This window comes from Myzus persicae, unplaced genomic scaffold, assembly GCF_001856785.1.
Source record: "Myzus persicae strain clone G006 unplaced genomic scaffold, MPER_G0061.0, whole genome shotgun sequence".
Lineage (NCBI taxonomy): Eukaryota > Metazoa > Arthropoda > Insecta > Hemiptera > Aphididae > Myzus > Myzus persicae.
This window is the reverse complement of record NW_019104318.1, coordinates 19599-43216: the sequence shown is the minus strand read 5'-3', so window position 1 is coordinate 43216 and position 23618 is coordinate 19599. Positions and strand designations below refer to the sequence as shown.

Below are 23618 nucleotides of genomic sequence, written 5' to 3'. Positions count from 1 at the left end.
AAATGCAAAATAAAATTAGAATATTCTGCATCAAGGGAGCATGAAACAAATTTTTAGCTAGGATAGCATTGTACAGAATAAAAGGAAAAAAAATGCAAAAGTCATCAACATCCTAACTCTAGTTATAACTAATAAAAGTTAATATACTACAATATAAGTGTCATAATATTTTATATTTTTACATAAGGTATTAAATAGTATTATGTTACGATTGAATGACTTTTACCAATATATTATTTATTTGTGAAGTACTTCATTAATATTAAACAAAATTAAAATTACATATTGAAACTATTTGGTAAGTTTAGTTTAACAAATCTTAAGTTTCACACGAGTTTCGAACCCAACAGTCCCAAAAACCCCTGGCTAATAACCTCTTAGTTGATGCCATAAACAATTAATGAAAAAAAAAATCTTAAGTTGTTTTCTGGGAAAATTGAAAATGTGTAGAGGCTGCATTCCTCATTGAATAAAACGTTGGTATATTTAAGTTTTTACATTTTTGTGATGACGAGAAATGGCAAGGGCCGGGTCAAAATGTAGATTTCCCGGGCCAAAATGTTGCCCCAGTCCGCCCCTGTCGAGGTTCCACTGTATTTGAGAAAATATATTGTACGGGATTGTCTCATATTTACATGAAGCGTTCTGGTGTTCCGACAAGAGGTCCAAAATAACCTTGTGCCCCGTATTTTGGACAATATTTGTCCTATATTCAAAATACCTCGTTTTAAAATTGTTTAAAGAATGTAATGTTTTCTATCATTTAGCATTTTAAAATTTAAATAACGATTGACAAAATAATATCATCGATAATACCTAAATACTCATTATTTGTTTTGATTATAATTTTCCAAGTATTTATTGCAGATTGTATAATATATATCTATTTTAATCTTTTAAAGCGAGGAAAAATAAATGTTACATCGAAGCAATGTTACCAATTGGTTACCATAAGAATAACTTATAAGAATTTGTATAAGAGATATCAAATATTTCGTTTTTTAATATATTTATGGTTCATAGCCAATCATTGGTCCTAATATCCAATATTTCAATCCTATTTAAAAATTAAAAATACACTTTTTTATGATCGGATTACAAGTTTTGAATTTTGAACTCGGCGCGCTCCTCTCCTTAATTAACATCCATTGACTATGGTCCATGTAAATTACAAGTATCGGCATCATCTTTAATCGTGATCGGCATAATTTAAAATATCCCGTATTTTTAAAAAATAAATCTGGGAACCTTAAACTACTACAATTACAATGGTCATTAGTCATTACTCATCAGTCAACTACATTAGTAGTTAGTACATACTACAAAATTATGTTTACAAGTATCAGACCATAGTCCACGGTCTTAGCTTACAGTCCATTGATCACTGATAAATGATAATAAATAATAGTAATACGTTAGCGTCCTATGGAGTGTGGAGTAACGTAATTAACTCCTTGTTAAGCAAATTCTTTCATAACATTTTGTTCTGTACTGTGGCCGCGCTATTTATTCTTCCATGACCAACGGCTAACCGTTCGTCTACACCCCGCCGCCCGCCACCGCACGACGACGGTGTTCGCGTATGGACGTCGCGCTCGCGCAGTGATCGTTGTCGCACAGCGCTCGGTGGGAACAGACGGTGCAGTGGGTGGTGTGCTGCGTGTTTGCAAACGTACATTTCAATTTAACGGTTATTTTCATAACGTCTCGTTCCGCGACCGGTACCCGTTGTTCGTCGTCGTCCGATAAACCCGTCCACGCGAGTACGACCGTTTGCAGCCGCAGACGATCGCCAGACAGTATTCACGCCGATTTTTGTCGTTCGACGTGCGCGCCAACACACGCACATAACCTATCCGCCACCACCCCCGGGGCTGCCGTTTTTACTGGTTTCCGCCGCCTAATCAAACAAAAGTCAAAACTATTATTATTATCAACACCGTCAACTCTCCAATCGTCGCAACGGCTTCCTCGATATTATTTTATTTACGTGTTGCATTTCCGAATCTACGTGTTAACGTCTCCCGTCGCTTAACCCAGTAGTCGGTACAATAGTGTGGACGGTGATCTTGAAGGGTCACTCCGGACGAGCAACGACTTCGAGGTGGTATTTGATCGTTTATAGGAAACATGTCGTCCAGACCAAAAGAAGAAGAGGTCAGAATCCCGGATGTGATTCTCGACAACAAGACCAACAAGAAGTATCAAAAGGGCAGTTTTCTCGGAAAGGTAACGTGGATTCTCAATTGTGTGGCGTCTGATAGCGCACGATGTTTTTTTAAAATTTTTTGTAGTTGAACCGTTAAAAATGTATTAAAGTGTTCTATTCGTTTTTATTTTCATCTGGTGAGTGGTGAGTCAGCCGTAATAACGGTAGCCTCGAAAATCTTTCGGAAGGAAATCATCGGCGTCTAAGGTCCAACCTAAGTCGTTATAACACTTGTTACTTGTTAGGTACTAATTGATAGCAATCGATTCATTTATCTATTTTGAATTTAATAACAACTGTTTCAATGCAGATGTAGGTATATATATATGCTTATTTCTATATGCGCTCGCGCGTACCTGTTGATCTTTTTAGATAGTCGTCCTTTGTCCTTTGTTTCAAATTTCGCGTTTCAAATTTGGTAGTCACCAAGTCCTTCTGAAAGAAAACAATTTATAACCTGATATAGGTACTTGTTATATGAATTTCTCCATTAATTTTAAATACTAGTCAACGAATGATTCAAGTATTTCCAGATATTTTTTATTTTGACAGTTTTATTCAAATGTTCACCTAATAGAACATTGGCCATCCCTTTGTACATAAAATATTTTTATTTTTTTAGTACTTATTAACTGTTCAACTAGATGTATTCATAGAGTTTTAAGTACGAATATTTTTTCATATGAAGAGGACCATTTAGTAATAATTTACAATATTTATGTGTAATAAATATTATTATTTTTGTAATATATAATATTAATCTTCGGTATATTTTGCTGATTCTATACTATAGATATATTTAGGTACCTAATACTTGTATGGCTATAATTTACTAATTCATTGGTCCAAAGTAATTTCAAGTTTGTGCCTTTAATGATCTACCTAATAATAGGTATCACTTTGCACAACATAGGTAGGTACTTCAAAACATTTTGTAAATTATGGGTTGTTGAATAAAAAAAAAATGTTTTTTTTGCTTATATTTTATTTGTTGAAATGTTATGTGGCTACACATTTCTAATAACAGTTGTTCATTTCTACATTTATATAGTTGGCCCATTTTTCAAGGGCAGTTGCTAGACCACTGCATCTGTACACGTTAAATATATTAAATATTTTCATTATAAACTGTATACAAATATTATTACAGGGAGGTTTTGCAAAATGTTACGAAATTGTTGATATGAAAACCAAAGAAATCTTTGCTGGGAAAATTGTTTCTAAAAAATATCTATTGAAACACAATCAAAAAGATAAAATGACACAAGAAATACATATTCACAAGATGTTGAAACATACAAACATAGTTACTTTTCATAGTTTCTTTGAGGATAATGACTTTGTTTATATTGTTTTGGAACTTTGCCGTAAAAGGTCTATGATGGAGCTGCATAAGTAAGTATTTTGATAATATGCCAAATTTTCAATTAATAAATACTTCACCATTTTGAATATTTTAGTTTTTAGTAAGAAATGCCAATGAATATTTATATTTTTTCATATGACTAAATTACAATTACACTAATATCGTACAAATAATATTTTATTAGGCTGGATTACCTACTTACTGCCTTTTATTTATTAATTAAAATGCATTTATAATAAATCATATTGTTATCCATTTATGCATCCAGAAAAAAACATTGAAATGTGTACCTAATGAACTCTTATGTTTTTTAAATATATGCTATGATAGGATTTTCAACCGAAACTAAGCTCATATTATATAGCAGATTATGTCTTAAAAAAAACTGATTTTGATAAGTAAAATTAAAATAAAAAATAAAATATTAGTTGGCTGGAACAAGCTTTTTTTAAAATTCCCTCAATAAATATTATATGTTTATAAATTGACTTTTTATAAAGGTACTAGCAATTTTTATTCTTAATACAAAAAGAAAAACAAGGCATAGCGTGAAAAAAAATGTCTTCAAAACATGCTTAAATATACAAATATGCAATTAACCCTAAAGTTAACATCACACCCACTATAAACTTTTCTATGGATCTCTGCTTAACAAATTATTACAATTTTGTAAGTACTCCCATAAATACACTCAAAAAAAAAAAAAATGTGAAAATATATACTACCTAATCTGGACTCAGATGATAATGATAATAATATACTATATATTCTCTTATAGTACATTTATTGGGACATAACAATAAAATAATGAATAACATTTAAATATGTTTTTAAAGTTATTCTTGTTGTATCAAAATTACTTTTATTTAATAATAAGTAATATGATATATTTTTAGGGATTATTTTATCTAATCCATTTTTTCTGTCAACCAGAATATGTCGTTGCTTAAACATATTATATGCATTCAGCAGTTACAATTTTATTTTGTTCATTTTAATATTATAGTGAATTGATCTTTTATCAAACTTGAAGATAGGAATATTATTTAATATTTTAATTTCAAAGCTAAATGAGAATTTTCAAATAGTGATATTTTACATAATCATACTATCTTGCTTTAAAATAAAATATTGAAGACAATTTTATTAAAAAATAATGAGACATTAATTATTTATGCAACAATATAAGACTATAGTGATAATACATTTTTTATTGAATAGGTAATTATAAATGTATAAACAAACAATTTTATTTTGGTTTATTTTAAAACTAGAATTTTACTTTAAAGTAAAAGTTATTGTGATAAAATATGGCTCATATTTTCATTGAACACAAAATGGTGTTCACAATCAAATAATAATTTTTATGTATTAAATTTAAATGTCATATTGTTAATTATTATATCCTTGTATAAAATAAAAAAGAACTATTCAATTTTATTTCAACATCTATTAAAACATATGATGAGGATTATTAAGTAAAGTTAATTTATACATGTAATTTTCTGATTTAGGTCAAATATGCTAAGGAGTTATTGTCATGCAATCTGTAAAGCCTAGTGTGTCATTCAGTATCAGGTTTCTGAGTTTAACACAATATTGATTTTTACTAGAATTTTGTTGACAAAGTCGTTTTGAATTGGAACTTTATAAATAATTATATTAAAATATAGAACCCTTAGTATATTTTACCTTTAATAATAATTTATCATCCATAATGTAGCATTGTAATTTGAACACTTTTTTTTCAATAATTTTTATTGACATTTATGTTATATTTTTTTAAATTTTAAACTAAAATATTCATTTAACTTAATAAAAACTAATGAAATGCATTTTTTATAAGTTAAGACTAAATTAACGTATTTCTAATAATGCAAATTTTAATATTAGTATTCAAATAAACAAAATGAAATAATAACAGTAATATTATGACTAATTGTCACTGATGCTAAATTTCAATAAAAAAAGTATTATATTATTTATATTTATTTTGGATGGTTATAAATTCAACATTTTTTCTTACCTTAACCATCTAAAGCTATAATATTTGTTAAGTACTTGAAAAATAATTTTCATTTCAATTAGTAAAAAAATAATGACCAAATTAGGTATATATTATAAGGTGGATTACCTATATTTATTGAATTTATTAGTATTGTATACTATTAATATTTTTTTTGCTTTAGGAGAAGGAAAACTCTCACAGAACCTGAAACCCGTTACTATGTATTTCAAATTCTTGAAGGCACATTATATTTACATAATCAGGGCATTATTCACCGAGATCTAAAATTAGGAAATCTATTTTTAAATGATGAAATGGAAGTGAAAATAGGAGATTTGGGCTTAGCTGCTAGAATTGAATATGATGGACAGCGCAAAAAGTAATTTTTTATATTGTGTTGAGTTGGTCAAATTAAATAAAACCCTTACTTATGTGTAGAACTTTATGTGGTACTCCAAACTATATCGCTCCAGAGATTCTTAGCAAGACTGGTCACAGTTTTGAAGTTGATGTTTGGTCCATAGGTTGTATAATGTAAGTATTCTAAAAAAAATTATTAAAAGGGTACAACTTATTAATATTTTATTATATTCAAGGTATACACTATTAGTTGGCAAACCACCATTTGAGACAAACTCTCTGAAAGAAACATATGCTAGAATTGCACGGTGTGATTATAGTTTACCACCCCATTTAAATAAGAATGCCAGTTCTTTGATCAATAAAATGCTTCAATATGATCCTAAAAAACGTCCTTGTGTTTCTGATATAATGAAAGCTGATTTCTTTACTACTGGTTATATGCCTAAAAGATTGCCTGCATCATGTCTTACAATGGCTCCTCGTTTCGATTCAATCAATTACAGAGAATCAATTTCTAATCGCAGACCACTCAATGGTAATTATTTAATTGGTAAAACTTAATATTATAAAGTTTTCTATCATTATTTTATGTAAACAATTTAATATAGAACTCAATAGCCCGAAATCTGCTATCATCAAAGTTGTTACCAAACCTCAAGATCCGGTTAATAAATTACCAATGTTTAATATTCCAAACAAACCGACTACTGGAAATGGAGTATCATCTAATGATTGTAAAGAATATATGATGTCCCTTGAAAAAGAATTGGGAAATTTATTAAAATCTAAACCATCAATGAAAGGAATGAAAAATATGGGTATGAATTTGACAATTATTATACTGTATTGTTTGCATTGTACTAAATATACTTCTTAAATTCTAGAGGAAAATACTGATCCTGCTGCTCAGCCTCTTATTTGGGTTAGTAAATGGGTGGACTATTCTGATAAATATGGATTTGGATACGAGTTGTCTGATGACTGTGTTGGTGTTATGTTCAATGATTTCACCAGAATAATACTTTTAGCCAATCTGAAGTAAGGTTTAATAATAATATTTAAATTTATAATTGAAATAATTTCTGACAAATTTTTTAGAGATGTCCATTACATAGAAAGAAGTGGCTCCGAGCAATACCATACAACTGATCATACTCCACCGGCATTGGAAAAAAAAATGAAGTTATTAATGTACTTCAGACGTTATATGAATGATCATCTTATTAAAGCTGGCGCTGATATATTAGCTAAAGACGCAGACCAATTGAGTCGCACACCATATATGTACCAGTGGTATAGATCTACTTCATCAGTTATTATGCAACTCACTAACGGCACTTTACAGGTATGTTAAATATTGAACATTTTGTACAAAACTACAAATATATTATATAATTCTATACATTTTATTCTATTTATGTTTCTTTAGATCAATTTCACAGACCATACTAAAGTGATATTGTGTCCATTAATGAACGCTGTAACCTTCATTGAAAATAATGTATTCCGTACATACCGTTTTAACACAATTGCTGAACATGGCTGTAGTCCTGAATTAGGAAAATGCTTGGAATATGCTCATAAGAAAATTGGCTCAATATTAAAAGATAGCCCAGCTTAATTTACTTGAAAATGACGAGTATATTTGATTTATAGTTATGATAATTAATGAAAAACCAGTATGTTAAAAGAGCTATATTTAAGATTGTAAATAGTTACTATTAATTTTTTTTAATTCTCAATATTAATATTAAACCTTAAATTTGAATAGTTTCATTTATTATTTTTATTATTTCTATTTTGTGATTTTTGTTATTTAGAAAACTATTATTTCATCAAAATATAAGAACTTAAGATCAAATACATTTAGTTATATATCACACACATCCGATGTTGTTTTCCATTGGTTGCTTTAAAAAACAATAAGTAAGATCTTAGTATAATTTTTTCATTTTAAATTATTTTATATTTGAAATACGCTATAATTTTTAGCATATTATATTAAGAGTTATTTTAAATCTTGTGGTTATTTTCCAATAAAAACTGTTCAAGAGTAACTTTATTATTTTTTATAACTAATTCAACAATTTATACATAATCATTTTCTGTTTTACTTATATAAATAAGTATTATTATTAGTTTTGATTTTGTTTCATGAAAATATATTATGTTTTTTCAACCATATTATATTTTAGTTATATAACTTAAAATATACTTTTTTCTATCTTTTTATTTGTGTTGAGAATTGTGTTACAAGTTGTTTCTAAACATGGCTACAGTTAACTGAATTTGACAAATACAATTTATTTTATCATGAGACTAAGTCAAGTCAATTAATGTTGAATTAAATATTTGTAAATAATTTTTCTATAGTATAATAGTTGTAAGATTTTAAAATTAAAAACCATTATCTGAATGAAATTATAAAACAATAAATATTCTACATTATCATTAGTCTATTCTCTACTTGTACTAAACTAGAATATTTAGACATCAACTTATCTGATTTTATATTTAATAAGTTAGAGAATAAGAAATGTGCAAATGTTCATTCAATATTTTATTAAATTCAAATTTTATAATTGTGGCAATGTGGCTCAATTTTAGTTTAAAAATGGTTTTTAAATATCCCCCTAGATTAAAGTACAATTTTACTTCTCACTAGTGTACACTAATAATCAGTTACATTTATCTTTCTCTAACTGTATACATATTTCAAATTTCCCATTTTGACTGAAGTTTTTATAAGACAAGGATTATAAGTATTATAATACTTATTTAATATAATTGTCAATTAATATTTTTTCATAATCATTAAGGAAATACAATTTAAAATGTTGTTCTTAGTACTTAGAATGAAATATGACAATTGAGGTGATTTGTGATGTTATTTATCAACTGCAACATTTCAAATTGTATACTGTTATTTTGTTATATGAAAAATCAATCATAATTTTTTTTAAATTATACAATCATTCTGTTGAACAAAAAAATGTAGGTACATTACTTATTTTTTCAGCCTATAGGCACAGAGATATAATTTATATCACAATTGTAATGAAATCACAAATTCAAATACGTAATACTAAATTTATGGGTGTCAGATAAAATTTGTCCCGTGTAATGATTTTGGGTATAATTGGTGGTACCTATAGGGTGAATAAATGAATAATGTTTTTATATTTTTTTCCAATTGAATATTATATAATATTTTAATTTATTTCATCAAATAAATGATTTTGATGAAAAATATTTACATATTGTGTATTTAGCTATATTTCCCTACTTCTAGGCTTACATCATCGATATAGATACTGTTTGTAATGAGGTAAAACGACGGTCTATTATTGATTATTGGATCAGATTCTATACCTCGACTAAAGATAATTTTTAATTATATCTTTAATTATGCTCTATATCGTTAACCCCATGACAAAATATTTTGTCATGATTAACCCTATGTTGTCATCGTTAATATAGCCATTGCCTATCATTCTTTAATTTCTAAGATGTTACTATGGTATGTATATTACATATTATAAAACCTTATATTGCTAGAAAATAACTGTATAACGATAGCATGCGGACTGCGTAACACAATTATGCAGTGAAGTAAGCAGTAAGCTATCTTTACGAATAAATACAATTATCCATATATCTTACCCTACTACCCCGCACTGCCATGCGTACGAGTAATCGAGTAATTAAGAAGCGCAATCTATGTTGTTATGCTTTCCATACAGTCATTGCTTGTCTATATAGTAAATGTTGTTGTATAAGGTCCACGGGTTAAACTAATAAATAAATTATTATTATCACTTATCAATGTCCAACATTATCACATATTATATATTATTGAGTACACTGTGATAGCAATTATTTACAGGTAGTAGCACATTATTTATAGGAACAACTTACTGGGTAGAAACATAGATAATAGAAGCTAGTACTAGAGTACTGAGTAGTAGTATTAAATACTTAGGACACTTAGGTACATAAGTAGGACTGACAGCATCAGTGCTCAAGCACAGTGCATTTTAACATTCAAAATTTATTGTTCTGAAATTTTAATTGATGAAATGTATCATTATTTTTTTACTTCGTTCATAGTCATGAAGAGGCATCTGTTCAATTAATAATTATCTTTGGATATGAAGGTACAAAAAGTGTTTTATATTTTTACCCCTACTAATTAAAATGTTCCTGCTTATACTCATTAAAATTACTTATTTAATTAATCTGTTGTTAGTTTATTACTAAGAAATAATTTGATTGTATTTGTTAAGTTTGTTCATAATGGCTTTATTATTGGTTAACATTTTGATGAAACTATGAATCAAATATCTTACAACAATCAATAATCATTATACTATTTCATACATTATTCTTTGTGAAGTTATCGGTTTTTATAATTTACTGACCTCTGACCTGTCTTTCTGTGTGACAACATTTTACTATAACTAATTGGTTATTTCAAAAAAAGTTTTTTTGATTTTAAAAACATGTGTATCAATCTTTTGACCAGTGTTTTTAAACTAAAAAACTACCTACTTTTATGTAAGTCTACCAATCTACCATTTAGAGTAAAATCCATATCTATTATATGGAGACATTCGTATTTTAATGCAACATTACACTATCAGTAATTTTTTTAATTTTTTCTATAGTTAAAAATGGATTTTACCCCCATAGTTAAAGAAATATATAGTTTAATTATATTACATGATACACCACTAATAAGGCAATAAATAGGAATGTCACTGAAGTATCCATCTTCTCAAAATGGATTCAACATTTTTTACTAACATATATTTCAAATGTATTTATTCCTCTAGATAATAATGTGGTGGGAGCCCATCTTAGGCACGTCTCCGTTATACATGCATTGTTACTATTTATTATAGCTAATTAAACGAGAAGGCTTGAATTTATTGTTGAAGTATTAAATGTTAAACAATTGTATTAATTTAATGTTAATATTTAAAATTTTCGCTATTTCTTTATATTGATTTTAGATGAGTAAATGTGTTACTTTCTAATCTTATTTTAAAATTTCATAATTTACATGACATAATATGCTATAAGTAGTTAAAAAAATTATTAACCTTAACTTTACCCTTGATTTACATAAGTAGTAAAGTATCTTAAGATAAGTTATTTTACCTACAGATTTATTTTGATATTAATATTTGTGGGCAGTGTAATAAATTGTATAAAATATTGGTAATTGCCATTTACTATTGGTTTTCTAATATACTAATGTATAATTTTCTTGTGTAAATCAATGGTACTTCTCATTTGGTTAATGGTTACCTACTGATTAGATACTAAACATTTCAATTTAAAAAATTTTTTGGGAATGTTAATGTTGTTTCCGCTAAATAAAAATGTATACTAAAAAACACCTATGTTGAATAATAAAATAATAATATGTTTTAAAATATGTTTTTCAGATAATGTCAATTTTAAGAAAATATTTTCATTGGGTTAAAATGCAAATTATATAGCAAAGGTTTTTAGCATTGTTTATGTTATTTGTGATTTTGAAATCAAAAGTTTTGAGTTTATAGTGAGAAAAATAAAATAAATAAGCAATTTAAGAAAATAACATTTCTTAACATGTACTAAATTTTAATTTTATTTATTTCTAGATTACACCAAAATGGCTACTCGGTGGAGTAGTGACTATAATGCTATTGAAATCAGAGATTTTGATGCTCATAGAATGGCTATAGACTATACTGGATCCATAGTATTGTTAGCTGGCCGAAAAAAATATGGTATTGTTGAAATTTATAAATCATCAAATATTTTATATCCTAGAACTTGTAAATATGAAATTAAAGCTCTTGAGTGGAACCCGACATATCACAACCAACATATTTGTGCATTGGCACAAAGCACCCAATTGCAATTACTTAGTTTGAAAAACAATGTTAATCTAGCTTCTTCAACAAGATTAAATGCCCATACACGAGCTATATTAGACATCAATTGGCATGCCTCTGATCCAAATATTCTGGCTTCGTCTTCTATGGATTCATTTGTAAATATTTGGGACATAAGAGACAATACTAGACCATCTTTATCTCTTTCATCTATTATTCCTGCTTCAAGAGTGAGGTGGAATCATTTAACTAGACACTTGATAGCTACTGCTCATGGCGGGGAAGTCAAAATATGGGATCAGAGAAAAGCTGCAAATCCAATTCATTATATTACAGCCCATCTCAGTAATATACATTGTTTGGATTGGAGTTATACAAATGAAAATCAATTAGTCACTTGTAGTCAAGATTGTACTGTAAAGTTTTTTGAAATAAATAATCTCAAGAAGACGGAAAATGTTTTAAATACTGTCACGCCTGTTTGGAGTGCTAAGTATACACCTTTTGGAGATGGTATATTAATTGTTTTGGTTCCTCCAGAGAAAAGAGTAGACAATAACCTAATACTGTGGAATTTGAGTTCCATTAATTCACCTGTTCATACATTTGTTGGTCATTCAGATACAATATTAGAGTTTCAATGGATGAAAAATAATGAGGATAAGACATCTGAATATGAATTTATAACGTGGTCTAAAGATCAGACCATGAGATTATGGCACGTTGTATCATTTCTTCAGGAAATGCCTCTGGACTTTATTGAAAAATCAAGTGAGGATAATTTGGATATTGATCAAAATGCGCCTACCTCTGACACAAGTAATGTGTCCAATGATGCACTTAATGAGATTGATAATGTAAATTTTGAAAATGAAGGTCAAGGTGAAAGTTTTTGTATGTCTGCTAGTGATGATTCTTATAATACCGAAAATAAAGAGGAACCTATTGTAAATTTACACCAAGAGTTTCTTTCTTTGAATGTTGGTTCAGAAATCTTCATTGAACAAAAAGATCCGGATCGTCGTATATTAATAGCTTTGGTAAAAGTCAATAATAATTCAATAACTATACATATGACGTTTCCATTAGGTTACCCTGTAAACGTCGAACCTCAGTTTCAAATTACCAAAAGTACTTATGATGCAAGCATGAAAAATAAAATTCATAAAGTATTATATGATTCAGCTATAAAACAAGTCTCTAAAAGCTTAACATGTGTGCAGTTTTGTCTTCGTGAACTTGTTGTGTCTTTAAGAAAGTCCCGGATATCATTTTCAGAGTCTCAATTTTCTGAAGATGATAAGAAAACATACTCAATGTACTCACAATCACCATCACATTATGAACGTACAAGTACTTACATATCTAACCAAGATACGTATAATATTCTACAACATAAAACAATGGGCTTAAAATTTTGTAACAATGGTGCATTACTGTGGTTTAATAGTCCTCTAAAAAGAAAATCTGATATTTTCCCCTCTATTTCTCTACAAAAAATTGATAGTGCAAACAATACTCCACTACAAAAGCTTCAACCTTACTGGTTTAGTAATAAAAATTCTCCAACCGACGGCAGTAATCAAAGCTTAAAAAATTATAGAAAAGACAAGCTAGATAAACCAATAGTTTCGATTTATGATGTGTCAAGTTTATTTCCAATAAATAAAGATTTAGCATCAAAATATGAACTGGATGTATCTAATGTTTTCAGTACTTGTTTGAAAAATGCTTGGATTACAAATGGCTTTAAAAGAAAAGATTTAGTTCAAACATGGACCCTGGCCGCATACGCCTGCAACACAAAATGTAATGTAAAAAAAAAAGTTACATCTTCCATTGACCAAATTAATAATTGGAGAAATCATCCTTTCACCATTCATATGATTGATTCATTGATATCACATTATGCCGGTCATTCTGATTATCAAACCGCTGCTTTATTATGTTGTGTGTTTAACCCAAATCCGCCTTTAAAAAATATTGAACAGGATAGAACACCTACACCCGTGTATACGCGTTCAAATAGTTTGTCAGAAGGTTTTACCTTTTCTAGAGGACAGGAAGAATCAACAGAATGTTTTGAAATTTCCGATCAAGGATTACTGTTAGAGGATTCTGATTCCGAGAAAAATGTGTTCTATGATGTTTACAAAAAAATATACATGGACGTATTAGATAATTTAGGCTTACTAGATCAGCAAACCAGTGTTAAAAAATTTTTGAAACAACAAACTCAAAAGAGTAGCGTATTTTTTTTCAAATTCATTGTTGAATGTTTAAAATGTAATGACTCAGTTAAGGATGGATACTGTCTCGAGTGTCAACAGTTTAGTTTAAAGTGTACATTATGCAATTCTACTGTTAGAGGTGCAGCTCATGTTTGTCTAAAATGTGGACATGGGGGTCATGCTAATCATATGATTCAATGGTTTAGTAAAGAATCTTTATGCGCAGTCAATTGTGGATGCTATTGTTTATTTGAAACAATGTCTATATTACATATTAAGCGATATGACTCTAAAGAAGATTGAATATGTTTTCCAATTTTCAAAGTTTTCAATAAACTGATTTTTTATAGTTCCTCTTTGTTCTGTTGCAGAACCAAAGATAAATCACATTTCAATGTATTATGTTTATAATGGTTATTTTTGTATTTTAAATATAAGTAAAATCTGTTAACTAATTGAATTGTTGAAATCAAATATATCTATGTTTATTTTTTTGTAAATGAGTAATTAACTGTAGTTTACTTTTTCATATCACTGAACACTCAAATCACAGAACAATGCTCTAATCCTGCTGATTCAAATACATTTTTAGTTGAGCCTACGATAAATGACATTGATCGACATTATTGAAAAGCTAAGCAATTAAAAAAGTTGATTATTTTAGGTTGGTTTGATAGTTAGGTAATATTTATGATTTCAAAAATTCTTTTATTTACAGCTTGCTGATCCAGCATAATGTTGCCTGTGTCAAATTAAATACCCGTGGATTGACGCCTTCTTAAACTCTTTAAAAAGTTCACAGATTTTTAACCCTATAATTTAGGTTATTTTAACCAAGTATAAAATACATGTATAAAATAATATTGAATCATAACTATTTTTTTTTATGTGCCAAGAAATGTGTGTAAGCACCTGTTTAAAATGCAGAATTTCATAATTTTCTTTGAGGCCCACATCCTTGGCTACAGGATAATCACCTATGTACCAAGGATAAAAAAACTAGGCGGTGATTCGCTTACATATACACATTAACATTACTTTTTCTAATATAGCTAATAGCAATTTCTTTTGAAATTGTTTGAAAGGCAAGACATTAAAATATATGTATAAATCTGTTTAAAATATAGAGCTTAAATATACTAGGTATACCTTAACATTATGTTACTTAGTTCACCTGGAGTTTGGACTCATAGGTGTAAATAGGGTATGAGTTTGAGAGGGCTAAAGCCTTTCTTTAACAATATTGAATAATCTTAAAACAAAATTTAGAAAATGTTTATGGGGGGCTTAACCACTATATCCACTCCTATTTTTGCATATATCTGGACCAGTATATTTTTAAAATAAAAAATAAAAACTTAAATACATTGTTTAGAACATGGAAGGTAACAAACTGCACCAGTGTTCTTTATTAGAGCCGGATATAGACAGTCTTGCTTTTAAGACCTTTATTAACTATAAAAGATATTAGAAAATAGCCTTTTTTAATGTACCTATATCTTGGTTAAACACTTTGTTAATCATGATTTTAATTCCTACCTCTTAATATTTTAATTACATTTAATATATAGAAACATTTAAAAAATAAAGGATAATAGAACAAAAAAAAAATTAAATTTACAACAGATATTAATAATATATGACATATTATATTATTAGGAATTTGCGTACATTGAGTTCACTCTAAGAAGTCTAAGAAGTACCACTCAAAATTTCAGCTGGAAAACCAAGAACTGAAATGTGTATTTCGGAAAGTTCGCTGTAGGTATTAAAATTCAAAATACATAATATGAGAGAATATAAAAGTTTTAATTCTTCCAGTACATGCATAATTAATAGATTTTCTTGTTTATATTAGACAGTCGTGAGATAGGGCCGATAGGGGACCTACTTTGGTTACATTTTTGTTTATTACCTATCAATTTATTAATTTTTTCTTACTATATTTACAAAAATGGTAAAACCACAGAAAAATACTATAAAATAATTGTTAATATTTAAAAAAAAAACACCAAGGGGGATCTATCCTCTCAATCCTTCCTAGTACCTATCTATAGATTTGTTATTTATAGGAAACATAGAATGTACCATTGTATCTACACATCGTATATTGAATTCGTGCCATTGGTACGACAATGGTACGTGAAGACAACATTTATTTAATTGTCGCGGACACCATGTTTCTCTAAAGCGCGATACCAGATGATAATACAACGTTAAATTTAACACAGTATTATAATATAAGAACAGTTTTTGATGATTATAGGTTTATTGAGTCTTGTTGAAATAGGTAGGTTCTGTTTAAAAATCATCGATATCAGTTTCCAAACCGTTAAATGTTGGGTGGTCCATTCCTAAGCAGCTGGTGACTGTTTCATCTTCTCCGTGTGGACAATCGTCTTGTAGATCGCATACCCATTGCCGTGGTATGCAACTACGAGCATTATATGTATTAAAATTATTCAAGCACTGAAAAAAAAAAATTTACAATATTATTTGATATGTGCACAAGTGCAATATTTATATATATATATGTATAATATATTTCTGTTTTTACTCTAAATTCTGTAAATTGATTACACTGTGAATTCCAGTTGTCGCATACACGTTCATCGGATCCATCGGAACAGTCTTTGATGCCATCACAGACTGCACGGAGACCTACACATCCTGTCCCTTGCCAACATTTAAAATTATTTTTGTTTATACACGTATGGTCTTCTCGAGCGTTGAAGTCACCAATTCCTGGTCTTAATCCACCATATGTTCGGCCACAATTGAATTCATTTTCATCCCATCTGTTATTCGGTATTGTATTTTTGTTTATACAAATTATGTGAGATTTAAATATATGTACACAGGATTTTTTATTTCATGGATAATTAAGTGTTTTTACTTGCCCGTCATCACAATCTACTCGTCCGTCACATAACCAAGAATTGGGTAAACAGACGGACATTCTTCGAGAACGACACCGAAATTCAAACTTCTTGCAAGTACCACGGCTATAATACCAATTGTCATTATTGTTGTACAAACTATTTGTACTTTCTCCGCCATTCGTATCTACTGTATTGTAACAATTATATTCATCATCGCCTTCTATAATGGTTAAAGAATAATAAAAACATATAATAAAGGTAGGTATTTAGTTGTTTAATTTATTTAGGTATTGGACAGTTAGCTATAATATTATGCTACGATAAGTATTTAGTTAAATATATATCATGATTTACCAAGACAGTCTTTTTGACTATCGCATAACCAGCCCAGAGGTATGCAGACATCAGAGTTCCGACATGGATACCCGTTGTAAACCATACCGTCTGTGAAACATTTCACTGTGTTTTTTAATATATCTGAAAAAAAGGATTAATTTTGAATATATACAAATATTGATATTACTTAGGTTTACATGATACAAAATTGGTATTTCATATTTCTATCTCACTATAACTAACAAACTTAAGTTTAAAATGCATTAAAGATTCAGTCAAACAAGTTATCTGCTTGCTGCTACCCGGGTAGGATTAGTACTAACACTGTACACTCGAATACGTCAGGCGACGTTAAAACATCTTAAAGATTGGACATACTTTACGAACTTAATTTTTTCTTATCAGTAAACCATCCTTAAAAATCTACAGTCTGTATCTGCCAATGGATCGAACCCCTTTCACTACCTATGCAACATATTTTCAAAGAATACCCTAGATCTGAAATCGACATCTTCAACTAACAATTTTAACCTGAAACATTATTATCATTACAGGATAATTCAATTAATATCAAACTACCAAAAATACTTCATCTGTTGATTGGGTAATTCATTTGTATGTATGCCATACAATATTGTAAACAGTACCTATATAATATTAAATATAGTGATAGTCACTCATAAATTGTTAGCAATATATTGATATCTTTTGCATTATGTTTTATCATATTATGTATTTGTGTACAGCTGTAGGCTTTAACCTATTAGCCTTTGAAGCCTTAAAAAGTATACAATTGAAAAAAGCTAAATATGCGTTATAGGTTTGGACGTATTCCATATATTTCAATTTATACCTAACTTAATACGATATGTGTTAACTGTAGAATTCCGATTCGTCAATCCTTTGAGAGTTCATCGAACTACAATACATTTTTTTAGTAATGGGTACTCAATTGTAAATACCTACTTGTTTAATGTGAATAATTTAGAAACAATAACCAGGTATATTATTTATCTGCTATTATAGCTTGTAGATACCTATATTATTATAGAAGTATAGATGTCTACTGCACATTGACAAAATGTTTTAGTCATGTTTTTCAAGAATCGAGATTGATCTTGAATCTTGATACACATATATTAGATTATTATTATAATTTTTAAAGTTCATTAACAGCGCTTATTACTGATGAATGATGATAAATTAATACTGTTATGCAGTGAGTCTGCGATATGTACTATAATAATTAACCACTGCGTCACTATATGATATTATACCAGGGGTCGGGAACCTTTACGTAAGGAAGAGCCATTTTTTCGAAAAATTACAAAACCATGATGTTCATTGCGCCGCACAGGTTTGAACAACATTTTTTTTAGTTGTAGTTGTTAGTATAGACAATATATTATTATAGAATATTCGAATAAAGATAGTATTATTATTTCATTGAAAAATTGGTAGGCATTAAAAACATAATGTGACGTCTTAAATTTAGAAAATATATGAAACCTTTATTTCATGAATTCATTATTATTATTATTATTGTTTATACAAATATAATATTATTTAATTAGATTTTTGACCTGAAAATCGTTATAAAGAGAGTCCGAAATATTATCACTATAATAACGCAGGTATAAATTATAATTTATATTTTACGGATCTCGATATATTGATGAATTTTCTAAAGAGCCGCAGGTTCCCGACCCCTGTATTATACCATTATAATTTGTGGCATAATGTTAATCGCTTATGGGCTAAAATCTGATTTTTCATACTACATTACTACATATTATTACCTATTAGTATATACACAATATGCAATGTATATATTATTTTGTCTAATTGAAATATTCATCAACCATTGTACAGGCGTAAGATAATTAGATAACGAACTTTACTTTACTAATTTTATAAAATAATAAAAAATAAATAAATGATAACCTATTGCTGTATCATACACAGCTGATCAAGCAACGTCCAAGTAAAATCGTCCGAATGTCCCATGTGTGGAGTTTACATTTTGACAAAATTAAATATTTCAAGCATATAATTTGGGTATTTCTCCACAAACGATTTTCGTTAATAATTGCCGGGATTCAAACAAATTCCATTGTAGGAACTTAAGCATACCGATAAGTATTAACTAAATTATAATTTTCTGTACTCCATGAATTTTTTTAAATATTTTGACCAATTTAAAGTTATTTAGGTATATTTTGTACTATTATATGAGTATGCGAGCTTATAGGTATACACCATTTTTAGTTTGTATTGTTTTATAATGGGTACCTGTTACACCCCAAAAATTAATTCAACATTACCCGCAGTGTATACCAAGTACCAGCGTACAATATCTTTAGAAATATATAACCCATTCGTTGTGCAATGGCCTGCAATGATCGAGTAATGACTATACATATATATATGGCTCATCGTTGAATTCAAATGTGAACACATTCGCATTTCAGTGACGAGATACATTCAGAAGTCGGAACCTACTAATTACTATATGATGCAGCAGACCGATTTCTTAGCCGGTTTTTAAATTTGAAATTCAAACTGCAAAGTATAACAGTGAATATGTAACTGACGAATTTAAATTTTAACGTGCTGCAAAATCTGTATTTGTATCCGGAGATCCCTCCCTCCCGTGCACAACCCCTTCACCCACGAACAACCGGGTCTGAGGGTCTTACCATATGAGTCGCTGTGAGCTTGCTTGGCGTCGATTTGGTACGAGGTGGCCGCGGCGTCCACGTCAGCGTCGTAGGCATACTTGCCACCACCGCCTACACTACGTTCGTCCAACATGTCCGTCAGGTTGGCGGTACCGCGAGGGTAGAGGCCTCCGGTGTATATGAAAATGGCGTTTTCGGTTCGGTTCGCTTGAAGGTCGGCCTGATGAGGCTGCACGGGAACGGCCGCGGTGACGGCTGAACGGCGGAACTTAACGGCCAACATTTGGTCGGGTGGCAAGTCGGCCAGCACGAGGTCGCTGACCGGATACCGGAGCGCGTACCTGGCATACGGGTAAGCCGAATACCGGACTCCCCCTGTCTGCTTTGCAGCCGTGTCCCAAGTGTCGCTCACGGCGGGTGGCTGTTTCTTGTACAGCTGAAACACGTCTACTGTGATTGCGGCGGCCGCGTCAAGTCCGGCTTCTGCAAACGGTGGGCGCAAACCGCGCAGCGTCACGGACATGTGTTCTGCCGTGACCGACCGGTGCGGGTCCCGGCGTGATGGCTGCCCTCCGAACCGCCGTTCCATCGACTCCTTGACCGCCAGAATGGTTTCTAGATCCGATTCCGGCACTACGAATGGCGTGGCCACCTCGAACCGACGGCCACCATCACACCCGAACCGTGCCACCTGGTCTCCGTCGATGAGCCGGGCGAATGTGCCCTCGTACACCCGGTCAGCGGCCAGGTCGCCGGCCACCATGTAATCGCCGCCACCCCCGTATTTCTTGCGCGCCGACGCCACCGATTTGAACATGACGTGACGCCGCTTGTCCGGCCCGTTTCTGTACAGGCACACTCCGGACAGTCCCCGGCCCTCGGGCAGGCCCAGGCGGACGGCCACGCTGTCCAGTGTCACGGCACCGAAGACCGCGGTTGTCGTCGTCGCGGTCATCACCGCCACAGCCGTCGTCACCGCTGTCATCGCCGTCATCGCAGCCATCGCATTCACCGCCGTCGTCAACATCACCGCTACTGCAATCGTCGCGGACCAAGCGCGTGCAAACATCGCGTCTGTCGGTGCTCTCCCGCGGTATACAGGCAGTACAACAAAGTGCGCCGCACAAATATATGCGGCGTATTATATACACGCGTCGGGCGTTTGACGTGCGCGGTATAACGCAATCTGTGCGCACAATGTGCTGATCGTCGTCTTCGTCGGCAACAATATCATTATAATAGCATCGGGTCCATTGTCATCGATCGATCAAGGTCGACGTCGTCGTGCGGCGCGCAATCCCCGGTGGAAATCTTTCGTCTCGCGCGCAGTCAAACCCGTCAAATATTGTGTGCAGTTTGCGTCTTGCGCGTTTGAGTCTTTCGACCCGTCATCGTATATTGTGTATTTGTGTGTAATATTTTACGCGCATCACGACCGCCCGCGAGGTTCCGCATGTACGGGGGGGTACCACCACCAACACCATTCTCCTGGGGTCCATCACCGCATTGCGCAGGACCTATTATTATTATTTTTTATTATTATTATTGTGTTTGGTTTATCTGTGGGATTACGTTTTTTTAAATATTTTTTCTACGAATATGTGATGTTATGTTACATATAGTAAGTGCACGTCGTGTTTACCAACAATCAATTTTTTTTTCTCGATAAACCGTCCGCAATAACTCGAGCATAAAAAATAATATAGAAGCACTATATACATATATTATACGAATCGATGCGTGCGTGAAAAAAACGTTCCAAATAATAAAAACGATTATAATGTATAATATTATACTTCACAACGAAAAAAGAAGACAGCAAAATATTATACATACTGCAATAATACCTCACGATCGGTTTATGATCCTTCGTGTTTGTCAGATATGTCAGTAAGTGAAAAACGATCGAATGCGTGTTTACTTACGTATATTTTTTGTTTATACTATTCAACGCTTAATTATACCACACTATTATGATAGGTACTGACCACTGAGTATTTTATACCTGTTTAAGATAGTTATAATATCGAGTATCGGAATAATTTGTTTAAAATAATATTATGAACCGTGAAAATAATAAAGTATATTGTATATAATTAATAAATATTATCATGATGTATGATGATAAACGGGAATGAGTTGTCCACATGGCCACATGACTTAACCGTACCAAATATTTAATTGTTGTGATATCATATGGTTTATGTAGCCATTTGCAGGTATGCAATAATAATCTTTCTAGAAATATGTAAAAATCCGAAAATGCACTTGTCTTTCTTATCGTATAGTGTTAAAGAGCTGTGGAACATACCATGCTATGAGGCGCAAAGTATAGGCAATATAGGTACTCTACCGTGTTGTGAGCATTTTATAAAATGTTTAATATGGATTCTGTGGTTAGCTGGCCCTATAGCAAATGTTATAATAACGTTTAAGGTTATATTAGCCATTACTCATTAGGTATTATTATGATACTGTTGCAGGTATGTAATGTTTTTTTTATTTTGTAGTTTTAGTTGTGTTTTAATTTTAAATTTGGTAAAATTACTCATTTTAAATTATATTAAAAGAAATAGCCGAGAGTAGTAAAACTGCGAGATACCATACATTATACCAACAGTTCGAAATTTAATATATTCTTATTTCTTATAATAATCCCTGACTGCAGTGGGTTGAGTTGTGTAGAGTGCTGTACTGCTGTATAGAATCTGATCGGAGTATAATATAGCCTATTTTCTCTAATTGTGTATGATTTTCAGTGTTTCTTATTAACCAAAATATAAATGACCAAATGAAAATTTCGAAGAATAAAAAATAAATAAAATACTTTAAGCCACTATTAGTATTGGTTTAAAAATTATATATTAATCCGCTTTACGAGGTCGATCACTGACAATTTTTGTACGCTCAAACGCATAATACATTGTCTTGTAAACAATTTTAATGTTAGGTAGTTATAAAGGTTAGGTTAAAAAATCAATGTATTGAATGTATTTAAAAAACAAGTGTAACACACACTTATAGTTCATAGTTTTTCGTGTTTCCAAAATATAATATAAAAACACTGTGCTCAGCATATGATACATTATTATTTATATAGATAAGTATACAATCCAGGATAAATCATAAATGTATAAACATAGATAATTATACACTGTATTCATAGCGTTTTCTAGAGAGTTTTTAGTAAAATTATAAAATGAAACAATTTTGTGATGGCCACTCATTATTGTATACACTAATTATTGTTTTTATGTACTTACGTCTTACAAGGCAATTCTTAAAATACGTATATGTACAATTAAAAGGAGTTATCAGCGTAATTCTACAAACTGCACAATAATATTAGAAAAGAAGATAGGTGATAGGCACATGGTGTAGTAATATTAAAATTATTTTATGTAATAAGTATATTTTCTATGCCAAAGATGTACGCTGTATGGTTTAAACATAGCAGAGCTGGTACCCAGATACCTATAAACACGTCTTATTAAACGTTTTTTTTTTAAACGTCACGAATCACGAAATCTTCAGATCGTGTGCGCGTGTTATCCATATTGTTATCGTTAATACAATAGCTTTGAAATCACCATATTATGTCTAGTATTATTATTATTTTTATTATTATTATTATGATTATTATGAACCCAACAG

The 23618-nt window shown here is 30.7% G+C and overlaps 3 protein-coding genes across 6 annotated transcripts; 2 read left to right on the top strand and 1 right to left on the bottom strand.

Annotated features, from left to right (window-relative positions):
* The first annotated feature begins 1602 nt into the window (after positions 1–1602).
* On the top strand, positions 1603–7714 carry LOC111041128 (serine/threonine-protein kinase polo). The gene is made up of 9 exons (XM_022325290.1): positions 1603–2229; positions 3360–3604; positions 5765–5962; positions 6022–6117; positions 6180–6481; positions 6555–6764; positions 6831–6984; positions 7045–7291; positions 7376–7714. Exons 1-9 carry the CDS (start codon positions 2131–2133, stop codon positions 7565–7567), a joined length of 1743 nt encoding a protein of 580 aa, XP_022180982.1. The 5' UTR covers positions 1603–2130; the 3' UTR covers positions 7568–7714.
* A 2078-nt stretch (positions 7715–9792) lies between these two features.
* Positions 9793–14572, top strand: LOC111041125 (GATOR complex protein WDR59). Of its 2 annotated transcripts, none has more exons than XM_022325285.1 (3): positions 9793–10103; positions 11400–11458; positions 11598–14572. In XM_022325285.1, the coding sequence occupies exon 3, from the start codon at positions 11609–11611 to the stop codon at positions 14366–14368; it is 2760 nt and encodes a 919-aa protein (XP_022180977.1). In that variant the 5' UTR covers positions 9793–10103; positions 11400–11458; positions 11598–11608; the 3' UTR covers positions 14369–14572. The 2 variants fall into 2 exon arrangements, with proteins under 2 accessions (XP_022180977.1, XP_022180976.1); XM_022325284.1 differs by having other exon boundaries at positions 11400–11515.
* LOC111041127 lies at positions 13464–21317 on the bottom strand. Of its 3 annotated transcripts, XM_022325286.1 has the most exons (6): positions 19983–21311; positions 17302–17424; positions 16966–17167; positions 16623–16863; positions 16396–16534; positions 13464–13629 (listed from the first exon to the last, which is right to left on the bottom strand). In XM_022325286.1, the coding sequence occupies exons 1-6, from the start codon at positions 21031–21033 to the stop codon at positions 13598–13600; spliced, it is 1788 nt and encodes a 595-aa protein (XP_022180978.1). In that variant the 5' UTR covers positions 21034–21311; the 3' UTR covers positions 13464–13597. The 3 variants fall into 3 exon arrangements, with proteins under 3 accessions (XP_022180978.1, XP_022180979.1, XP_022180980.1); XM_022325287.1 differs by lacking the exon at positions 13464–13629 and having other exon boundaries at positions 16156–16534; positions 19983–21310; XM_022325288.1 differs by lacking the exon at positions 13464–13629 and having other exon boundaries at positions 16419–16534; positions 16646–16863; positions 19983–21317.
* Between the last annotated feature and the right edge of the window lie 2301 nt (positions 21318–23618).